At 43.2% G+C, this 23,823-nt stretch overlaps 1 protein-coding gene across 7 annotated transcripts in view; it reads left to right on the forward strand.

The window, feature by feature from the left end:
- Positions 1–17,311, forward strand: part of LOC111867446 (protein peste) — a 31,375-nt gene extending 14,064 nt beyond the window's left edge. For 4 of the 7 annotated variants that reach the window (XM_023857354.2, XM_023857329.2, XM_023857360.1 and 1 more), the window contains 8 exons: positions 233–368; positions 1,402–1,562; positions 4,064–4,205; positions 6,753–7,180; positions 9,845–10,136; positions 11,893–11,966; positions 13,677–13,904; positions 15,466–17,311. In XM_023857354.2, the coding sequence (XP_023713122.1) occupies positions 264–368; positions 1,402–1,562; positions 4,064–4,205; positions 6,753–7,180; positions 9,845–10,136; positions 11,893–11,966; positions 13,677–13,904; positions 15,466–15,586 (1,551 nt within the window). In that variant the 5' untranslated portion in view covers positions 233–263 and the 3' untranslated portion in view covers positions 15,587–17,311. Of the gene's footprint in view, positions 1–229; positions 369–1,401; positions 1,563–4,063; positions 4,206–6,752; positions 7,181–9,844; positions 10,137–11,892; positions 11,967–13,676; positions 13,905–15,465 lie in introns of all 7 variants that reach the window. The other 3 variants (XM_023857347.2, XM_023857378.1, XM_023857338.1) reach the window with 1 other exon arrangement.
- The last annotated feature ends 6,512 nt before the right edge of the window (positions 17,312–23,823 follow it).

Below are 23,823 nucleotides of genomic sequence, written 5' to 3' on the forward strand. Positions count from 1 at the left end.
TCCCTCCCGGAGGACTTATTCCCTGAATTTTTCCGCCCTTAAAAATTCCACGACCTCCGCTGGGTTTGAACCCGCGTACCTTGAGTAATGAGATGGGAACGTTACCCCTAGACTACGGAGGCCGCTTTTCAAACCCATGCTTACATAAATAATTTCAAGCTAAAATCTCTGGAGAAGCTTACACGAGTATGAGGAAACCAAATGTTATGGCAATTGTCTTTCCTTCCAGCAGCTGACTGAAGAGTCTAATCAGTGCAGATCACATGGATCGAAGCTTGGTTCTCACGTGGGTTGGCCTATCACTAGCTCTCCTTGGCACAATACTTACTTTCAGCTGGAACAGTATTTTCAACTTCATCATAGCAAAGGTGAGTATTTTTGCGAAATCGAAGTTCTCAAGGGGATAATATTAATATACATGTCCTTTTTATTGATTCATACTGTGTAATCTGGTAGACATCAACATTTCGGAGGTATCCGCTGCCTCCAACTTCAGGGTATAAGAAATTATTCTGATGGTAAAGGCAGGAGACTCCGCCGAAAAGTTAGTACTAATTTTCTCCAGACGTCACTCTCTCATATCCCAAAAGACGGGAATTTCGGCAATCAATAATGTTCGGCCATACGAAATAAATTTACCTCATGACACCGGAAATAACCGTCAAGACCTTCGATTTACTATAAAAACGTAAAGTTTTCCTTTTGCTTAATTAGCTAAGCACTATGCCATGAGGACATATGGGGGAGTGGAAGTACAGCTCCACCGTTCTTGACCTCGGCATTAGATGGAGGTGAGTGGTCAGCTTCACGCTCCCGCCCCTTTACTCGCCCTCTATACCCTTTGGAGCCTGGATAGCATAGTTGGTATAGCGACTGGCTACGGGTTGGACGACTGAGGGGGCGGAGTTCCAGTCCCGGTAGGGTCAAGAATTTTCTCTTCTCCACGTCGTCCAGACCGGCACTGGGGTTCTCCCAACCCCCTATCCAATGGGTAGTTGGGTATATTTCCCCGGAGATAAAGCTGTCGAGTTGTGAAGCTGACCAATCACCTCCAGCCACTGCCGAGGTGGATCTATACATCCACTCTCCACACACCTTCATGGCATAGTGCTTAATTAGTTAAGCACAAGGGCAACTTAATCTTTTTACCCTTTAGATAGGAGACTGGGTAGGCCCCAGACCCGGTCTGGAAGTTCTATAGAAGAGAGAAATCTTGACTCTGCTTGGAATCGAACCCTGACCGTCCAGCCCGTAGCCCGTCGGGAGCTGGTACATAAGAGTACAAAATGTCTATAAGCCTGTTATAGTTCCATTTGGGGGGACAGTTGCACCAGATCGCCTTAGTGAATTGTTACTAAACTTGTTACGGAAGCATGACTCAGGAGTTGACGCTGTGTCCAGGAACTACGGCTGACGCCAACGTCCAGGGTTTACTCCATCTGGAGAAATACGCCCATTCCCTTGACGCTGGATTTCTACTTCTTCAACTGGACCAACCCTGAAGAAGTCATGAATGAAGATTCCAAACCTAATCTAGTGGAGATGGGACCTTACCGATTCAAGTGAGTATTGTTTACATCCTGTTTTGTATCATTACGGGCGTTATCACGGTCGGCAACACGATGCATGAGTAAATAGAATATTACTCTGTTAGTATTTGTTTTATTATACTTGCCGCTAGGAGCCGGGATAGCGCAGTCGGTATAGCGACTGGCTACGGGCTGGACGTGAGGAGCCGGGATAGCGCAGTCGGTATAGCGACTGGCTACGGGCTGGACGTGAGGAGCCGGGATAGCGCAGTCGGTATAGCGACTGTCTACGGGCTGGATGACCGATAGGGTCAAGAATTTTCTCTTCTCCACGTAGTCCAGACTTGGATCTGGGGCCCACTCAGCCTCCTATCCAACAGGTACCGGGGGTGCTTTCCCCGGGGCTAAACCTGCCGGGGCGTGTAGCTGACCACTCATCTCCAACTAGTGCCGAATTCAAGAAAATGTGGATCTATACATCCACTCCCCCATACGCCTTCATGGCATAGTGCGTAATTAGTTAAGCACAGGGACAACTTTACAGTCTTATTATATACCGCTACATATTTCGACCTGTCTGATCATTTTCACGTGGTTGCTTGAATATATATCGTCGCGATTGATTTATCGAATTGTTGGCAGTTACTCTGTGAATACCCGAAATTTAACAAAAATATTCATATTTATTATATTTTCTTTTTGTATTGCTAGTGGCGTGGGACTCAGTCCCTTGTACTGCGGCCACTTCTGGCCTATTGTACACGTACCAACCCCAGATGATAGGTGAGGGTGATTGTGGACCAATTGGTGGAATGAAGATTGGCAGGGGAAACCGAAGTACTCGGAGAAACCCTGCCCCAGCGCCACTTTGTCCACCACAAATCCCACTTGACCAGACCCGGGATCGAAACCGGGCCGCCGCGGTGGAAAGCCAGCGACTAACCACTTGAGCTATGGCGCGACCAATTTATTATATTTACTAATACGGATCGATGTTAAAATAAAGATAACAGGCCGTGGAGGCCCATAGGGTTGTGAGACGTCGAGGTTCCCACATTTTCTTTAGACAATCGGCCCACAGATGGCGGTGAGGTTGTCAGCTTTAGGCACCGGCCGCCTTTTACCCCCAGGAAGATTTCTTGTACTCATTTCTGTTAGAGGCTGAGTCGACCTCAGGGCCATAGTGCGTCTGGAAGGATTAGGTCAATTGAAATATCCACTGGCCTCATCGGGAATCGAAACCGCAACCTTGCGGCTTGTAGCACAGTGCCTCAACCAACTACGGTACTGCTTGCGCCTATTTAAGCTAATGTAATGAGATTTGTTTTGTGTAAGTAAAGCGACATTTCTGAAGTTCGTTGACAAGTGCGATCCTTCACAAAGAATTGTCATTTCACTTGAAGATCTTAAAAAATATATGTATAGGCTTTTATATTGCCAAACTGTCATGAAATTTGGGAATACTTAAGTCAGGTTCTTTAATCATTAAGTGATCAATATTGTCCCTAGAAAAACTCTAAGCTATTTCTTGATATATTGGTCAAAGTAAAAAGTAAAGTAAAGCTATCCCTGTAACAGACCGTGGAGGCCCATAGGGTTGTGAGACGTCGAGGTTCCCACATTTTCTCTAGACAATCGGCCCACAGATGGCGGTGAGATTGTCAGCTTTGCGCACCGGCCGCCTTTTACCCCCAGGAAGATTTCTGATACTCATTTCTGTTAGAGGCTGAGTGGACCCCAGGGCCATAGTGCGGCTGGAAGGATTATGTAAAATGAAAAAGAAAATCCACCTCATCGGTATTCTACCCCAAGACCTTCCGGCTTGTAGCATAGTGCCTCAACCACCTACGCTACCGCGTGCCCCCCAGCCCCATTAATGCGAATGTAATTGCTGAGTTGCTTTCTCTGTAGCTATTTGCCTTTTTAGCAGCTTTCGCAGTGACCTCAACGGGACTTGAACCAGCGACCTTCCGGCTTGTAGCATAGTGCCTCAACCAACTACTCTATCGCGTATTGGTCGAAAATGACTTAACTTTCTTTCCGCTCCTCAATACAAGTATTTTTATGTGTACCATTGTGAAACGACAAAGAAAATGGAACAAAATTCGGGAGCTAATAAAAGAAGTACATAATTTGGGAGTAGTTCTACATAGGAACACAACAAAATATATTCAGTTTATTCTCTTCATTTTCATGGTTTGAATGAAACATAGCCAATTTCCAAAACATTGTGGTATTTAAAATCTGTGACGATGGACAGAGCCGAACATAGTAGCCGCGCGGTCTATGCCATGGACTCTCTTCTCCCGCATGGACATCTTTGTGCGTTTATTCTGTGTTTGTGTTGTCCTCTGTAGATAGCGGCCTTGTGACGTGCTGATCCCACGTCCAAGGAGTCCTACCGACTATGTATAGGATTAATAAACTGAACAAGCTGCCAAGGTCCAACAGAGGACTGTAGAGACATACAGAGATGAGCAGACTAACAGGAAGTGTATTGTACCGAGAAACTATGGCCCCGTTTTATTTCACAGAGAATACCTGAAGAAGACAGACATCACATGGAATACCAACAAGACAGTAAGTTTCCGAAGACGCAGGATTTGGATTTTTGACGCAGAGAATTCCAATGGATCACTGAAGGACAACGTAACGACTTTAAACCCCGTGGCTGTGGTAATTATCAACATTTACCTGAAATATTAATTTAAAGAAAACATGAGTACCATGTTCATTTGAAGTTCATACAGTTTAAAAAATGAAAAATAGGCCTACTGTCTTCTAGTATGTGACGTTATGTAATCTTTTGGAATTTTACCGACATTTCGGCGTAACCTAATACATCCATCTTCAGGATGAAAGAGTAACACAAGCAAGCTACCAGCGAAAAGAAAATAGAAGATAGATCGCACAGCCTGGTGCTTGCTCGTCCATTTTCAAGATGGAATCAATGCGCTCTTCCGAAATGACGGTAAAATGGTAGCAGCTTGCGCCGTGTCACATACAAGAGGATACGTTTCTTTTGTTACATAGTTCACAACTGCCCACCACTGACCACCATTTTGACAAAGATAAATCCAGTGACTACCCTCACACCCAATCTCCTCAAGATCCACTCTGACATAACACTCTCTTCTACTCCTAGGTGATTCTAGTGGTTTCTGCGGCATGTAATCTGTAAGTATGGATGATTTACGATTCTGTATTTATTATCTCTGCAATGCATGCTGCATGTCGCAAGCGTTCAGTTGAAAAAACTCTGATGGTGTGTCTCAAGGGGCTTGACACCAAGACGAACTGATTACCGGTAAACCGCCAGTCGGGACTACAGGCAATACAGCTCCATTGTTGTTCTACACAGTGTAAAGTTCACCTTTACACACGCACAGGAATTCTCAGTCTTCACTAGTCGTATCCAACAACGGATATATAACCGTCTCATTGTAATTTCAAATCACATACACAGTCTTCCTTGCACATTTTAATTCATTTCTTGCCATTTCTACCCAATCGCCTTCGACTGCCATCTCCAAAACCCGACCCAGTTCTCGACAACATCTAACTCAAACGACCTTCTTCGAATGAACTCTCTCAACTCCTGATAACTGACCATTCTCAACTGAACCCTTCTTTATAATCAATTTTCACGGACCACACAGAAAATACAGCCTCTGTTTTTAACGAGGTGTGTTTATTGATCCGTTGCCTAGCAATGGACGTGCACGCGTTTGCTCCCGCGGGAGTATGTCTACCGAATAGTTGCCTGGCAATGGGTATACATGTCACAATACTCTCGATTAACATTTTGAAGCGTCAAATTTATTCAAATTCCTCTTAGTTCCTGAAGATGGAAGCAGTATATTCCTCCGAAACGTCGGTAAAGTTCTGCCACACTACACGGTGTTACAGCTCAGAGACTAGTATTCTGCATGAGCACCTCTGTTTCTACAACACTGCTATGTGTTCGGGCACGTCAGCACAAAAGCAAGGCGTCTGATTTGTATTCCGACAGTAACGGATTCGAATGCCAGCCATGGATCAGGGTGTCTCGAGATTCTTCGTAGTTCCCGTCAGTTCCGCCAAACGAATCCGATACAGTGGTTCTTCTTCAGGCACTCGCTGGGTCTGTGTGGATAAGGGAGTAGGCACGCAACCAAACCAGAGGGGATTAGAACTCGCGATTCGGAACGCGGTAGCGATAGCGTTGCTGGTCGAGACGCTATGCAACAAGCCGGAAGGTCGCGGGTTCGATTCCTGATGAGGTCATTGGATTTTTTCAACTGACCTAATCCTTCCAGCTGCACCATGGCCCTTGCGTCTACTCAGTTTCTAACAGAAATGAGCACCAGGAATCTTCCTGGGGAGAAAGGGCGGCCGGCGCCTATGGCTGACAACCTCACAGCCATCTATGAGCCGATTCTTACAACCGTATAGGCCTCCATGACCTGTTACAGGAATAGCTTTACGTTACCTATTTTAATATTTAAGGATTATTCTTCGGGTTTTCCTATACAAAGTTCAAATTACATGTGATTTTGGGACATATTATATGGGTTTGTTCATTTTTTAGCCTACTTGCCTTATTTTGAACAATAAATGAAGGATTACGAGGTCACCTGGCTGTCTGCGTGTAGCTACTCTACCGTTGCTAGGCAACGGCTGTCTAAATAAGTCCAATACTTTCCTTATTTTGAAAAAAACAAAGTTGTTAGGAAAGTAGGAGATTAGTTCGTCCAAGAACTTTTTGTGTATCTTAATTTGTAGTTATGACATCGTGCGCACTTGCTCAATATTACCAACGTTTCGAATGAACATGCTTCCTCCATCTTTACATATCTAATTGAAGTAGATTCATTTGAAAGCTCGGTAAGCAATATCTAGACTGATAGAAACTCCGTGGTCTGTGGTCCGCAAAGAACTATACCAACCGAGCGATCGCCGCTTGTCGGAGAAGTTAGTGCCAAAATTTGCGGATAGAGGGTATCACGAGGTTAGCGCAACCGATCCCCAAGGCCGTTAATCTCGGTTTTCTAGACCGGAGTCGCTATTTTTTTGAAATAGCTCCTCAATTATACTCACGAGGCTCAGTGGACCCCATTCCAGACCCTCTACTTCTTAGAAAACCTGTAACGCAGGGAATCGAACCCGGAACCTTTGGATCTGTAGCCAGGAACTCTGATCACTAGACCACAGAGGCCTCATGCACATCTGTTCTTGTTTCAGGCTGCTGCCTATGCTTCTCGCTTTCGCAGTTCCTTCATAATCTACACGCTCTCCAGCGCGCTCCGCATGACTGGGCAGACTCTTTCGCTCACCAAGACAGTAAGCGAGTTCCTGTATGACGGTTACAGCGACCCACTTCTCACCATTGCTTCACATGTACCTCACCTGGCACAGTCCCAATTTCCAGCAGAGAAATTTGCCTGGTTCTACAGGAGAAATAACACTTCAGAACAGGACGGTCATTTCAATATGGAAACAGGAGAGGAAGATATCTCAAGAATCGGACTTGTCAGGTCATGGAATTTTAAGAATCGCTCCAATTTCTATGAAGATGAGTGTGGTGAGGTCAGAGGCACAATTGGTGACCTGTATCCTCCGGGACAGAAGAAGAATACACCTGTGAAAATGTTTTCTGCTGAATTCTGCAAGTAAGACGAGGCTAATAGTATTGCTGAATGAAGTGACTGTAGAAGGGGTTTGGATTGGTAATTGAATTTATTTTACAGTTTTAACACACAAATCGTGATTACACTTAACAAATCACTGTCACACACAGACTAGTACTCTGTCACAGTCTTCAATAGACGTTGCTCAACAACGGCTTCCAAAGGCGGGCTTTCCCCTTCCTCTGGGTTTCTTAAACTATCCTCATGCCTCAGCTTCTAACAACAACAGCTCACAAGGACTGAACCGCAGCAGTCTATCTCACTCACTCACCAACCAACTCTCTCCATTTCACTCAACTCCATACGTAGCCCCGCCACGGATCACACAGAAAACACACCTCCAGTATTGTTGCATGTTTGTATGTTAAGGCCATTACCTAGCAACAGCCGCTATTTACAGATTCACCACTTAGCAATAGGTCTACATGCTACAACATATTTTTCGGGGGATTTGAGGTTCTCATATTCGTGGCAACGAAGAGTTCCGTTTTCTGGGATATATTGTTATGTAGTCTGGTGAGAGTCAACCGGTGTTTCGGAAGGATGTATCGCCTCCATCTTCAGGTTCAAAGAATAAGCCAAGCAAGAAACCAGCGCGGTTCAACTTGCTACCTACTTCATGCTCGTTTCTCATTTGGCTTGCTTTTCGGATTTGAAGGTGGGGGTCATATGTTAATCTGAAACGTTCGTTGACTTTTACATGACTACCCCATGTTACGTCGCAGACCATAGTACTCTTCAATATTATATTCTGTTTATTATTATTTTTTTTATTATTGTTAGTGTCGCTTGTACTGCGGCCACTTCTGGCCTATTGTACCAGCCCCAGATGATAGGTGACGGTGATTGTGGAGCAATTTGTGGAATGAAGATTGGCAGGGGAAACCGAAGTACTCGGAGAAAACCTGCCCCAGCGCCACTTTGTCCACCACAAATCCCACTTGACCAGACCCGGGAGCGAACCCGGGCCGCCGCGGTGGGAAGCCAGCGACTAACCGCTTGAGCTATGGCGCTGCATATATTCTGTTTAAGTCGCTACGCTACGCTTTAATTAGGTGTACCAGTTTTCTGCAAAATACTGAATGTCCGGATGAAAGGTATCCAAAATAACATCATTATATTTCAGGAAGAATTTATCATACACATTAATTAATTACGCAGTTACAAAGGGAAACTATCAAAGTTTTTCTCTGCATATATAACTTTCTCAATAAATTTAAATACGGGCTCTCTTGGTGGCATGACAAATATCCAGGCTTGAAGCATGTTTGGTGTTACCGTAGCCACAGCGTCCCTTATGCGGGCTTTCAGGTGTTGCAGGTCGTTGATCTTAACCTGTCAGACAATGTGCTTCACACAACCCCACAAGAAGAAATCCACTGGGGTTAACTCTAGCGACCTAGAAGGCCAAGCGATTGGTCCACCTCTGCCAGTTCATATCCCAGCCATCTCTGTCCAGGTGATTCCTAACATGGTGGCGAAAATGTGGTGGCGCATGCGTGTAAGCCGGGTATGAAAAAAAAAAAACTTCCAGTTTTCCTTTCCGATGACATAAACCCGATACGTGTATGACAATAGTTTCCGAGATAAAAATTTTTATTTTGGATACCTTTCATCCTGACACCCTATATTTGACACAGGTATCACCCCTTTAAGGGAGAACAGTCTAGTCTTGCATTTTGTTCTCTATATTTGCAAGAGACGGATCACGAATTTGCGACAGCGCCGTGTTGTAGCGGCAACTTCTCCGACACACCTGTTGCGCGTGTTGCGTGATAATCTTTACAAGGCGATTCACATCGAGGCGGCTCCAATAAATAATCATAAATCACGCCAAAATTTACCGATGAAAACGAAACTTGACAGCACCGTATATTTTGCGGCATTTGTCCCCTCCCTGCTTGATTCGCGCCATTTCCTTAGGTTTCTGATCCCTCATGTTACACTGTTGCCGCATTCGGGAAAATGGCGCGATATGTCGGCCTGAGTCTCCCGGGGGAGAGAAACCAATTTCAGCATCATTGGTAAACCAGTTATCTTCACATCCATCCATCCATCCATCCATCCATCTAATTTATAATTATTTACTTGGGGTCTCCTCCGAAGGGGTCATCCTGCATAAAGAGGACGCTGTGGGCGAGAGCTCGATAATGGAGGCAGAACACGAATATGGAAGTTGATTCGAAAGATTTTTTTGCGGGACACACAGAGGCACACGCTACAAGATGTTCAGAGCCGTATGAACAGGAGATTTTATTCATCAGCATCATCCGAGGCTGATACAATAGGCCCAATTTTGGCGGGGCTAACAGATGGACTTTCCTTTATTGCTAGTGAGGTGGGACTAAGTCCCTTGTATCGCGGCCACTTCTGGCCTATTGTACCAGCCCCAGATGATACGTGAGGGTGATTGTAGAGCAATTGGTGGAATGAAGATTGGCAGGGGAAACCGAAGTACTTAGAGAAAACCTGCCCCAGCGCCACTTTGTCCATCACAAATCCCACTTTACCAGACCCTGGATTGAACCCGGGCCGCCGCGGTGGGAAGCCAGCGACTAACCGCTTGAGGTATGGCGTGGCTACCAGGTGGACTTAGTCTCATTTCACTTTATGAATTTATTTTTAAATGTAATTGTTTCATTTCAGGCCCCTTGATTTAGACTATTTTGAAGACACAGAAGTGGAGGGCGTCCCTGGGTATATTTATGTTGGCAGCAAGTCAATTATGGACAACGGGACTGCCGACCCCAAAAACCTGTGCAACTGTGGAGGTGTCTGTGTCCCCCAGGGGGTCCTCAACATATCATCATGCCGCTATGGGGCCCCCGGATTCGTGTCCTATCCTCACTTTCTAGATGCAGATCCATATTACCGCGACAGACTTGAGGGAATGCATCCTGAGCCAGCCAAGCACAGACTGTACCTCACTTTGGAGCCGGTCAGTAAGAGTTCAGCAGTCAATATTTATAATAAAGGTAAAGCTATCCCTCTAACAGGCCGTGGAGGCCCATTGGGTTGTGAGACGTCGAGGTTCCCACATTTTCCAGACAATTGGCTCACCAATGGCGGTGTGGTTGTCATCCTTACGCGCCTGTCTCCCTTTATCCCCAGAACCATTCCTGGTACTCATTTCTGTTGGGGGCTGAGTCGACCCCACGGCTATAGTGCGGCCGGAAGGATAAGGTTAATTTAAAAATCCATTGACTTCATGGGGAATCGAACCCGCGACCCTCCAGCTTATGGCATAGTGCCTCAATTCAAATGTTTTCGCCTGCACATAGAAGCGACATATTCCTGGAAATCAGAACGGAAGCTGAAATTCAGTAGAGTGCAGTCTTTCACATAATGCTTTCTGTACCACTGTTTGTATTTCTGTCTTCTTATTGGTTTGTTGATTTAATGAAGCCACCTGTAACTCGAAATATGTAGTGTTCAATGGCTGCATGATATGAATATTAACATGGAAAGTATGCCTTATTTTATGTATTGTCCGAGCATTTACTTTGATGGACTCAGTAAAACCACGTAAAACCTCAGTGAGGCAGTCGGTGTCTCTGCGAGATTCGAACGGCACCCACCTAACACTGGGGAGTGGGATAGAACAGTCAGTACAGCGACTGGCTACGCACTGGGCGGTTGAGTGGTCGGAGTTCGAGTCCCGATAAGGGCAAGAATCTTCTCTCTACGTCATCCCGACTGGTTCTGAGACCCACCCAATCTCCTACCCAATGAGTACCGGGGACAATTTTCTGGGGGTAAAGCGGCCAGGGCGTGAAGTTGACCAGTCACTAACTGATGCCGAAGTCTAGAATACGCGAATCTATACTTCCCTTATTCATCGGTTTTTATGACATAGCGCTTAATTAGTTAAGCACAGGGGTAACTAAGTTTTTACATTCCCAATAACTTGCTAACTAACTTCATGGAGCTGAGCCCTTCTTGAGAAGCCACCAATTATGCAGCTATTCAAGAACTCCTCAACATTTTGTGGAACCGAAAAGTTCATTGCCCTGCTCACAAGGGTACTCCTCTAGTCCTTATCCTAAGCCAGATCAATCCAATCCATACCATCCCACCCTATCTCTCTAAGATCCATTTTAATATTGGCCACCCACCTACACCTTGGTCTTCCCAGTGGTCTCTCTCCTTCTGGCTTTCCCTCCAATATCCTATATGCTTTCCTCTTCTCCCCCCATTAGTGCTACATGCCCTGCCCATCACATCCTCCTTGACTTGATCATTCTAATTATACTTGCAGAAGAGTACAAGTTATGAAGCTCATCATTATGCAGTTTTCTCCAACCTCCTGTCACTTCATCTCTCTTCGGTCCAAATATTCTCAATACCCTCTTCTCAAACACCCTCAGTCTATGTTCCTCCCTTTATTTCAGAGACCAAGTTTCACACCCATGCAAAACTTTTACATTCCCAGTACAAAAGTGGCATTGTTTGAGTGCATTTGCACGGTGACATATTAATGATTGGTCTAATGAAAGTCAGTCAGGTAGCCGGACATTTTTTTTATCTTCATGGCACAGGAACTCGACGCGCATGCGTCTTTTTATCACATAAGTTTCACAGTACCCAGCTTTAACCTGCCAAGCATTAATCACTTACATAACTGACCTCGTACAGCAATATGGACACAGCAGCTTGTTTCAGCATATGAGACGACAATGAAATATTTGTTTCAGATTACCGGCATCCCCCTAGAAGTGGCGGCAAGATTCCAGATAAACTTGCTGTTACAACCCTATAAGGGAATTGGGTACGTATCTGGTAATATCGTCTTGTTGCACGGGAAATATTCTAACTGAATGTTTACAGTGAAACTTCAGTTTTTGCTCCATTAATATCGCTCACATCTCATGTCTTCTGGGTGAGACGCCATGGAGTCTGACATTTTGTTATAAACTTTCGGAGGTACATGTTGTTTCCACCTTCGTGGTAGAGGACGGACGATTTTCGAGAGTCTACTCTGAAGTTGGAGGCAAATTGTTCTTCCGAGACGTTGATAATAATCCATCAGACTAAACGGCGTCACATTCCAAAATGCAATAACCTCCATAGTCACCGCTGTGAAAATTTCAAATCTTTATGTTACCTGTATGTACAGACACACACATACTCAGATACATAAACTTTATACTCTACACTTTTTCTATATATGTATTATGCGTATGTATTATTTTTAAACTATTTTAGAACGGGGTACTCATGACAATATATTGACAAAGGAGGGAGGACATAAGAGGGGTCGAGAGAAAAATACGTAATGAAAAGCTTCATCACTTGTTCCTTGTTATTAGAATGATCAACTCAAGTGTAATGGGCTGGGCAGGACGTGTAGGACGCATGAGAGAGAAGAGAATTGCATACAAATTTATTTTTCCTTTGATGGATTTAGGTCTCTGGCCTGTTCCAATCTTACAGACATTTGATAAGACTCTTTGAATGGGGGATCAGTCCGTCGCAAGAACGCAGACATACATACCTCGAGTGGGATTCTATCCCAGATTTTATGGAGATATTTCGTGTCTTAGACCGCACGGCCATTGTGATCGGCGCATACAAATTTTAGTAGGCAAACCTGGAAGAAACTTACTGGGAAAATCTTGTTGTAGATGGGGTGGATGATATTCAAATACTTCATTCTAGAAGTTATTATGGCGGTGATTATGAAGGGTACTATCTTCTGGAATTAATCGCCGTATAGGTCGCAACCCGACGTTTCGGAATATATAACCTCCATCTTCCCTGTCGAAAAGTAAAGCTTGCCGCCTGCTTCTGCTGGTTCCTTGCTTGCCTTACTTGCGGTATGTTCCTCCGAAACGTCGGACTTTCTCCGAACTACGCCGTGTTACAGCCCCAGAGGCTGCTGCCTTCAGTATTTACATTGATCTTCGAGGATGGTGAAGTCAGATGCGGACTGTTTTATTCTGGCACGGGTAGAGACCAAGGCGGGCTTTTGTGAACACTGTAATGAAATTCCGTATCTTGAGCAGCTGAACAAGTATTGGCTTCTCAAGAAGACTCAGCTACATGGAGCTCGTTAGTTGCATTATTGTATGTTTTAGAAGTGGAAATATGGGAAAACCTGGAACGATATAATTGTGAGACCCCATTTAGTTAAACAGTAATTATTAAACGAACTTCTTCAGGAACTTCCATCCAAACTTCCATCCATACAAACTCAAAATTGAGGACACGCTTGACACATATTTTAAAAATATTCAAGCTGACACGCGTAAATTGTAAGTTATTGTAGAAAATCCTTTAAGATTACCAGAGTAGGATATTTAACAGTCACAGAATATGCTACATTTAAAAGAATGCAGCCTTATTTTGCATAATTACAAGTAAATTCTCGATAATATTTAATGCGAAGAAAAGTGAAGTCTGGTGACGGGGGAGGCCAAACTGTAGAATTTCTTCCTGGAGTGTAATTGTTACCTGGCTATATTTTGTATAATTTCAGGCTGTTCAATGATGTGCCCACCTTATTCTTCCCCATGATATGGTTTGAAGAAAACGCAAGAATTACACCGGAATTTGCAGAGTCAGTCAGAATGTTGCTAGCGGTACCTATCGTGGGGCTGTATTGCTCCATCAGCTTTCTGTTGTTGGGGCTTTTGATATTGACCTTTCCTGCACTGCCCAAAATCCTGGGCAGAACAAAGCGGAGCTGGTCTCGACACCGAAAAGGGTAAGTTTATTTCTAATTTCTGATAACATGGCTGACTTGATGGACGCACTAACCAGCCAGTTACATATGTTGTGCAATAACTTAAATCGGCTTCTCGTAACAGCGTCTCGGATTCATTGCCAGGGAAGTAATTGTGGGATTTATGGTGGGCAAAGGGGCAGTAGGAAGGTTTTCTCCGAGTACCTCGGTTATTCTCAGAGTGGACGCTCGGTATCGTCAAACACTGAGGTTTAAGATATAGATGAATGGGTCTTCTCTGTGCTTCTGTGGATCTGTTAAGGTAAGGGTTTTACTATGAACTGATTCTGTTTCAAGGAGACCATAAAATGTCTGTCGAATTAGATTCCGAAGTTCAGAAAACGGGAGGCCACGGCTTGCACCTCAAGTACTAAAAGGTAAAGGTATCCCTGTAACAGGCCGTGGAGGCCCATAGGGTTGTGAGACGTCGAAGTTCCCACATTATCTAGACAATCGGCTCATAAATGGCGGTAAGGTTGTCAGCCATACGCGCCGACGGCGCCCCTCAGGAAGTTTTCCTGCTGCTTATTTTTGTTAGAGGCTGAGTCGACCCCAGGGCCATAGTGCGGCTGGGTTAGTTAAATTGAAAAAATCCAATAACCTCATCGGGAATCGAGCTCGTGACCTTCCGGCTTGTAGCATAGTGCCTCGACCAACTACTCTACTGCGTGACTGTACAAGAAAATATAGGGCTTTTAATTTTTATAATAATTTTTAATTTATAAATATTTTAATGTATTCATGCGCGTCGCGGTAATTGTTACATGCTCAGGTTTTATATACATTGGAATGATATTGACCAGTCACATTGCAATAGTAGTTCCCACTTGTATTGATATATCCTCCTGAAGATGGCCTCTCAGACCGAAACATGTCAAGGACGAAAGATTAAAAATAAGAGAAAAGAAACATTTATCTATCACACTGGACTGAGTTGATAACCTTTTATAATATTGCTAGTGTGACGGACCAGGATGAACCAAATCAAATTTTATATTCCGCTTTGAAATTGTAATGAAATTAATTGATAATTGACAAATGCGTTAATACAGACATTTCTTTTCGATATTTCAACTGTGGATATCTACTGACATTCAAAAACGGAAACATTCTCACTTTCATATTAAACGTCTATGTATTAAGTCCGCCAATGATGCAAAAATCATTAAAATATTCACGATTTAACACTAACACAACATGTTTCGACCGCAGATGGCCATCCTCAGGTGTTTCAATGCGCCCAAACTGTTACACTGCTTTGATGCACGCTAAAATTGCGCGTTGCATTCCACTTAAAATAACATAAATAATTACTTAAAATTCATTAAAATTTTTTTATTAAAATCTTTTTCGTAAAATCCTATTCCACCTCATAAGGGCGTCGTCCTTGAGACAAATGAACGACGCCCTCTACGGGGTGAAATAGAATTTTACGAAAGATTTTAATGATTGTTGCATTATTGACGGTCTTAATACATAGACGTTTAATTAAAGATGTGCAAGAGACTGCTGAAATACAGAATCACTTTCATATGTTCAATAGGATACGAGCTGCGGAAAGAACCAACCAAGAAGCGTTCTCTAATGAGAACAACCTGCCCCTTATGTCTCCACACAGTCTTGATGAAGGGAACTGCAAGAATGCAGACGTCACAGTCAAATGAGGAGAGACACATCAGAGATCAAGGATCCATGAATCCGTATTCCTAAGCCACAATGTAATATGCGGGTAGAAATTGTTTTCAGATCTTCAAAACTTCAGTAAAAGTACAAGATTTTCCTTCGCCATTTTGTTTGTCCTCGTAGATGTTTATACAAGTTGTTGAATGAATGGACGTTTTGACTGAGTTGTAGATATTAGTTTACTGACAAGTGATTGAACAGATGTAAATTAATCTGTACGCGTATAAATCGTGTTGTGAAAAAATTCATAATCATAACTTCCTATTCACCGTCTTACGTGTGGTGTCTTTCCAACGTGTTTTACTGCTTTCCTTTTTTTCTCATCATTCATAATGTTCATAGCATTATACTCCCGTATGTGGTTCGAATATCTCGAATTCCTATTATTCCTAATTGTCTGTGTGTGCTTTTTAGGAAGAATAAAATCAATTCGGGATATTCGAACCATATACTCAGCATGGTACATGCATACAGGAGTATACATAATACTATGGACGTTATAAAAACAGAGAACAAATACTTAAACATGTCAGAAGGATGCCACATATATAAAATCAACAGAGACAGATTACATATGAATGTCACATACATTGATATACATAATGTAATATGTGAAGCACTAAAAACACACATATGCAATCTATTAGCAACAAAGGGTCGGAGGACCATTGCCTAGGCCATGTTTGTACACATATTTATTTTTTTTAATAAAAATAGCAGCAATGATTGACATTGTATGAGAACAACAAAAAAGAATACCCAAAGTCAATTACAGAGCTCTTGAAACTAGAGGAAGAAATACTTCTGCAAGGCATCTGTTACCTCATAAATTTATATATATAGAGGAAGTAAATGTACAAAATAATAATAGTCTACCCTTAGAGTAACGAGATATATTAAAAAAATCGCTGGGTGACCACTATAATAGAATTAAATGTTTATAAGACTTTGCTGCAGGGGCCGGATGCGCATTGCCTAGATCTTTTTTATTTGTGTACATTTTTCAAAATAAAAAATGGCTACTGTGATGAACATTCTGTCTGAGAACAACCAAAAGGAATACCCCAAATCACTTACAGAGCTTTACGTGTCTGAGATCTCTACTCTTTGCATCAGTAAGCACTAAAGGTCTGGCCTCCAAGGTTACCGGACTTTAATTCTGTTCATCAACGTGCCACTGAGTGCAGTGTGAATCATACAAGAACAGTCCCACATGGAACATTATAATTTATATTAACACAGTACCGATAATTGTTTTATATCTCCATTTGTTATACATAAGGAGAAAGTGAGATGTCTTAATTCCATTCAGAAACATTCCGGGTAACTAAGAATACAGGAATTCTCTGGGAATTCCCAGGTTACTGCCTGGAAAAGGGCAATTACATTAGATACATATATGTATTAAGACGTCTGAAGGTGCGTCTACTTATTATTATTGTTATTGTTATTGTTATTATTAAACAAAGTTACAAATGCTTTTGTGAGAATTCATGAGCTGTTGTAAGTACATATATGAGAAATGACCATCAGTCTTTTTAACATTCCAATGTTGTTTAGATGTAAAACTGAATGTTTTGTTTTTGTACTTAGCGATTTGATACATATCCGATCTCACAAATTAATGAGATGATGTTAACAATCAATTTGATTTGTTTCATTCTGGCTGGTCACATTAACAATATTATGAAAGATAAAAAAAAGTCCAGTGTGACTGTTACAGTTTGTACTCTACTTCAATTCTTAACACCCTTACATAATTCGGTCCCTATAGACCATCATCAGAGGGACAGCGATACTCTTTGGAAATCACTATTACAGTGGGTGTTCTGAATGTTAAAATATATACACATACAATGTTTGTAATGCACAATATATACAAAATCCAAAGTTTTCAAAACTACAGCGGTTGTCTTGGTATATTAAAGTTTTTTAAAACTTTTGTTATTTAAGTTAAAATTTATAAACCAAATAGGTTCGTGTCCGTGGCACGCCATGAACAAACACAGGACGATATCAAAGAACTTCCTTCTCAAGAAAGAGAGGCAGCACAAGTTCGGCCCCCGTCAAGAAAGGCGATAAGAGAAGGGACACCAACCTGTTTGGTTTATAAATTTCACTTAAATAACAAAAGTTTTAAAAAACTTTAATATACCAAGACAACCGCTGTAGTTTTGAAAACTTTGGATTTTGTATATATTGTGCATTACAAACATTGTATGTATATATATTTTAACATTCAGAACACCCACTGTAATAGTGATTTCCAAAGAGTATTGATGTCCCTCTGATGATGGTATGTAGGGACCGAAACATGTTTGGGTGTTAAGAATTGAAGTAGTAAAAACTTCAACAGTCACACTGGACGGATTGTTTTGTCTTTTATAATAACAGTTAATTATTTTTAACACGTTTTGTATCTATTAGCTATTGTTATGACGCTTCAAGCTGTATATTCGGTTTATCGTTTTAAGATAAATCAATTGTAAGTCCTGGAAAATATAAATCAAATGGGAGAAAATAATAAATTTTGTTAAACATTAAGTTGTGAAGAAACAATTTTGTTGCCTGTAGGATGAATGTATGTATGAGGGGTAGGCCTCGGCCCTTGCACCGCGACCTACAGTGGTCTATTGTGCTTTTGTCTGTAGGATACTCTCAACTGTAACTTATGTGCACAGTGGTTCCGTACACAGACTAGCGTTAAAGTTTCAAAAACGTTGAGAAGAAAACAAAGTTAACCTTGGTTATAGCGCTATTCCCAAGACATATCACAAACGTGAGATCTCTGTTGAGGAAATTTTATTGTAACCTGAAAGCAACTCAAGAAACATGATTCTGTTGATGTTATATATAATGTCCCAGGAGGAAAGGTCAGTATTCTGGGAGGTCATATTATCGGTCATTCTAAGCAAAAAACTGTATAAACACATGTGTCCTATTGTGAATGGTTTCCGAGGTAGAGCTGTTTCACTGTACATTTCTTAAATTATTGATAAGAAAGATTATGTACTGTTTCTAACAAAAAACAAACTCCGTGGCCTGCAGTCCTCAAGCGAACTATACCGACCGAGCGACCGCCGCTTGTCGGCGAAGTTAGTGCCAACTTCAGCGGATAGAGGTTGTCGCGTGGTCAGCACAACGGATCCCCACGGCCGTTAATTTCGGATATATAGACGGAGCTGCTATTTCTTTGAAATAGCTCCTCAATTATCCTCACGAGGCTGAGTTTACCCCGTTCCAGGAGCACTACTTATCAGAAAATCTGGTAGCGCCGGGAATCGAACCCGGGAACTGGATCTGTAGCCAGGGACTGTGACCACTAGACCACAGAGTCGGTCCATCCTGCGTTACTGATCGGCAAAAATTTTCTTGAACATAACCATATTTTAAACAATTCTTTAGAAGTCGGGCGGTCGCGACCCACAGCTTGAGAAACCTTGGCTTAGGCACAGGATCGTGAGGACGTGAAGCTCCGCGCAGTAACTTGTGCATTAGGCGGAGATGGCTGATCAGCGTTAGATCCTGAACCATTTACCCACAGTTCGTGCTGGACAGGAGACTGGCTTGCCTTTCTAGTAGCGAAGAAAAATTTGCTTGCCCTCGTGAGCAAATTCGCTGGTTGTCTAACTTGTAGCGGAATGCGAGGGGAAAAAATTCTCTATAAATGTATGTTTTTAAACTTTGTCACCGACAAGTGAGCGATATGTTGCCCTATTTGGAATTATCACCATACCGTCGTAAAGCATTTACTTGGATACGCTGTGAACTTCGAACTCATTAAGTAGATGATGGTACTAACGGCACCATTCTTATCGACTGAGACTGGGAGGTTGCACTGCTCCCGCTATACCTCTGGTGACAATAAACACTGCCCAAGAGATGTCAGCCCAGTGCAGTATTTCCACAGTCTTTCGGATTCACTGCCGGTGAAACACTAGGAATTATTTTGAGGACCAGGAACCAGTTTTACTTATTTATGATTTATCCAATAATGCTATCACCATCTCATGGCATGTAGCACGAATGTGGTAGAAGCGGAATTCATATAGGATATTCGTGGGAAAACCAGAAGGAAAGAAAATGGAGGGCTCTTGTGAACACGATGATGAACCTTCGGGTCCCACAAAATGCTGGGAAATTCTTGAGTAGCTACAGATTTGGCTTCTCAAGAAGGGCTCAGCTCCAGGAGTAAGGTAAGTATGTTGTCACTATGTCAGGCTATATACCATCGAATTATAGAATTATTAGTAAACAAGGAATTGGAAAGAAAGCCATTTTGGCTTAATGTGATATTGTATTACCGCATTTGTACAGAACAACTCAGAATAAACGTGCCAGAATGACCAGGCTCAGGGCCAAGACTTGAACCTAGTATCTACCGAATGCGAAGCCAGAACGTTACCTGTCCATCTGTGATGGCTGGTCTCACACTGTACCGTGCAAAATTAAAGAGAGGTCACTTACCCATGGAGCTGAGCCCTTCTGGAGGAGCCGCCAATTCTGCAGCTACTCAAGAATTTTCTAGCATTTTATGGAACCCGAAGTTCATTACCATGTTCACAAGAGCCCTCCACAGTCCCTCTCCTGAGCCAGATCAAACCAATCCGTACCATCCCATCCTATCTCTCTCAAGATCAATTTTAATATTGTTTGCCCACCTACGCCTTGGTCTTCCCAGTGGTCTCTTTCCTTCTGGCTTTCCCACCAATATCTTACATGCATTCTACATCTCCCCCATACATGCTACATGCCCTACCCACCCCATCCTCCTTCGCTTGATCATTCTAATTATACTTGGAGAAGAATACAAGTCTAGGTCCTTTGTCCAGAGGATCCGTGCAGGTCCGAGGCTTTGTGTACATTTTCGTAACAGGCTTATTTTTACGGTGAGGAGTTGTTAGCCCTACGTCCAACCCCCAAACTGGAGGATCACCAATTGTCGGCTGTCCGCGACTGCTTATTCAATATATGCGCAGCTTCCCTCCATAAATAACAGTTCACACATTTCATTATTTGTAGTTCCATTAAAGATGTCAAGAATGGTGAAGCTTTATTTCCACTCTCCATATGTCTTCAGCACGCGGTAGCGAAGTTCCTTGAGGCACTATGCTACAAGCCGGAAGGTCTCGGGTTACATTCCCAATGAGATCAGATTTTTCAATTGATCTAATTCTTCCAGCCGCACTATGGCCCTGGAGTCGACTCAGCCTCTAACAGAAATGAGTATCAGGAATCTTCCTGGAAGGTAAAAAGCGGCCGGAGTGTAAAGCTGACATCACCGCCGTCTCTGAGCCGATGTTCTAGAGAAAATGTAAGACCCTCGACGTCTCACAACGCTATTGGCCTTCAAGGCCTGTTACAGGGTTAGCTTTACCTTTTATTATTTAGCCTCAGTTGAGCAGCAGAGGGTCTTGCCCAATTCTACTCTCAAAAAGAAGAGAAGTTGTACCGCTCCAAGACTGGGATCACTGTCACGTTATTGCTGATGCTCATTTCACCTCATTGTCAGCATCAACATTATGCAGTGTTGCAGGGTAGATGATAGGTGAACTGGAAAGAACCCGGAAGGAAGTCACGTGAACCCTCAGTCATGGTTAAACGGTGTGCGGGCAAAGATTCGAAGAGGCTAAAGAAAAACTCCGTTGCCTGTAGTCCGCCAGCGAACTAAACCGACCTAGCAACCGCCGCTTGTCGGCGAAGTTAGTGTCAATTTTTGCGGATAGATTGTGTCATGTGGTCAGCGCAAGGGATCCCCATGGCCGTTAATCTCGATTTTCTAGACCGGAGCCGCTATTTCCTTGAAAGAGCTCCTCAATTATCTTCACGAGGCCGAGTGGACCCCGTTCCATACCCACGACTTCTCAGAAAAGCTAGTAGCACCGGGAATCGAACCCGGGACCTCTGGATCTGTAACTAGGAACTCCGACCATTCGAACAGACTACCTTCTGCATACAACATTTGATTACTTGCGGGCTAAATACTGGCGATGTCATAAAACAACTCAAAAAGAAAAAAAGAAAATTTGATATTTGTGGTTCTTATCTACTTACAGATGATACTTCAGCATATAATTGCGTTGTAGCGTGTATCGGGATATTTCTTTTATTGCTAGTGGGGTGGGACTAAGTCCCTTGTACTGCGGCCACTTCTGGCCTATTGCACCAGCCCCAGATGATAGGTGAGTGTGATTGTGGAGCAATTGGTGGAATGAAGATTGGCAGGGGAAACCGAAGTACTCTGAGAAAACCTGCCCCAGGGCCACCTTGTCCACCACAAATCCCACTTGACCAGACCCGGGATCGAGCCCGGGCCGCCGCGGTGGGAAGCCAGCGACTAACCGCTTGAGCTCTGGCGGGGCTCCTGTATCGGGGTAAGTGTATACTGCTTGCACTAAATTAAAAACTGCCCTCTGCCTGGTAAACAACCATCCATTTACATTACCAGGACTCGACAGGGAGTGAAATTGTGTAGGTGAAGCAGTCACTGCTGCTTACTGAACTCGGCTGGAAAACCGCAAAGAGGATGTACGACAATGTAGGCACCTTCCTATATTTAGAGCATACCTAAAGCTTAGGGAAATACATGCCTAGGCAATAGGAACAGATTTCAGTGGACCAGCGCTGACGGTCACCCGAGATCCTCTAAAGAAAAAAAAATAAATTTCATAGAGTTTAATTAGATATATGCTTCTCTAAAACACACGAAAGCCTGTCACAATGGCCGCGCCGTCTAAGGTATGAACTGTCTTCGCTCGCTCGATCACTGGGATTGTGGGTTCGAATCCCGCTCGAGGCACGGTGTTTGTGTTTGCATTTATTCTCTGTTTTATGTTGTCCTCTGTGTAGGCATCGGCCTTGCGACGCGCTGATCCCCCGTCCAAGGAGTCTTACCGTCTGTGTAAAAAATTACGAAACTGAAGAAGAGGCCAGGGCCCAACAAAGGGCTGAAGAGCCTTTGATGAATGAATTAATAATAAATAAGACATTAAGGGAGCAACATAGACTGAGGGTGTTTGAGAACAGGGTATTGAGAATATTTGGACCGAAGAGAGATGAAGAGACGGGAGGTTGGAGAAAACTGCATAATGAGGAGCTTCATAACTTGTACTCTTCTCCAAGTATAATTAGAATGATCAAGTCAAGGAGGGTGAGATGGGCAGGGCATGTAGCACGGATGTGGGCGAAGAGGAAAGCATAGAGGATATATGTTGGAAAGCCAGAAGGAAATAGACTACTAGGAAGATCAAAACATAGGTGGATGGATAGTATTAAAATGGATCTTAGAGAGAGAGGCTGGGGCGGATGGCCTTGATTTATGTGGCTCAGAATAGGGACATGTGGAGGGCTTTTGTGAATACGGTAATGAACCTTCGGGTTCCATAAAATGTCGGGAAATTCTCGAGTAGCTGCACAACTGACGACTTCTCAAGAAGGGCTCAACTCCACGAAGTTAGTTTTTATAAGAGCAAAAGTATTTTATCTCCTATATTTGTCTTTAGTGATAGAGCCCTCCACATTCTGACTGGCCGGGCCCAGCTACTAAAATCGATAACTGCGAATAAATATGTCGGTGCTTTGTATATGACTTCGAAGGCTGCATTACAACTCTTAACTGACATTAAGACCCTACATCTGATGTACATTGCGGGGGTTTAAGGGTCGAAATGTGGTTATGTAGACCGACATGTTCATCAAAGAAATCAAACAAGAACGGAAAATTTAATTTACAATTAATCCAACTGACTTCCTCTGTTGTCTAGTGGTCAGAGTTGCTACATATCCAGAGGTTTAGGGTTCGATTCCCGGTGCTACCAGGTTTTCTGGGTCTGAAACGGGGTCCACTCAGCCTCATGAGGATAACTGAGAAGCTACTTGAAAGCAAAATTCTAGAAAACCGAAATTAACGGCGGTTGGGATTCACTGTGCTGACCACGAGACACCCTCTGTCCGCTAAAGTTGGCACTAACTTCGCCGACAAACGGCGGTCGCTCGGTCGGTATAGTTCGCTTCCGGACTAAAGCCACGGAGATTGTTTTTTTAATTAATCCAACTTAAACACGGCTTGGTATTTATCCGAGCCAGATTTAGAGCCGTTGGTTATGCTGACTGATTCGTTACCGTTGGAAGCAACACACGGCCCTCAGCCACGGATGTAACAGATACGTTGACACGGCTTGGGTCTCGGTACATTCTTTGCAAAAATGTTGTGCTGCAA

This window comes from Cryptotermes secundus, unplaced genomic scaffold, assembly GCF_002891405.2.
Source record: "Cryptotermes secundus unplaced genomic scaffold, Csec_1.0 scaffold519, whole genome shotgun sequence".
NCBI classification, from domain to species: Eukaryota; Metazoa; Arthropoda; class Insecta; order Blattodea; family Kalotermitidae; genus Cryptotermes; species Cryptotermes secundus.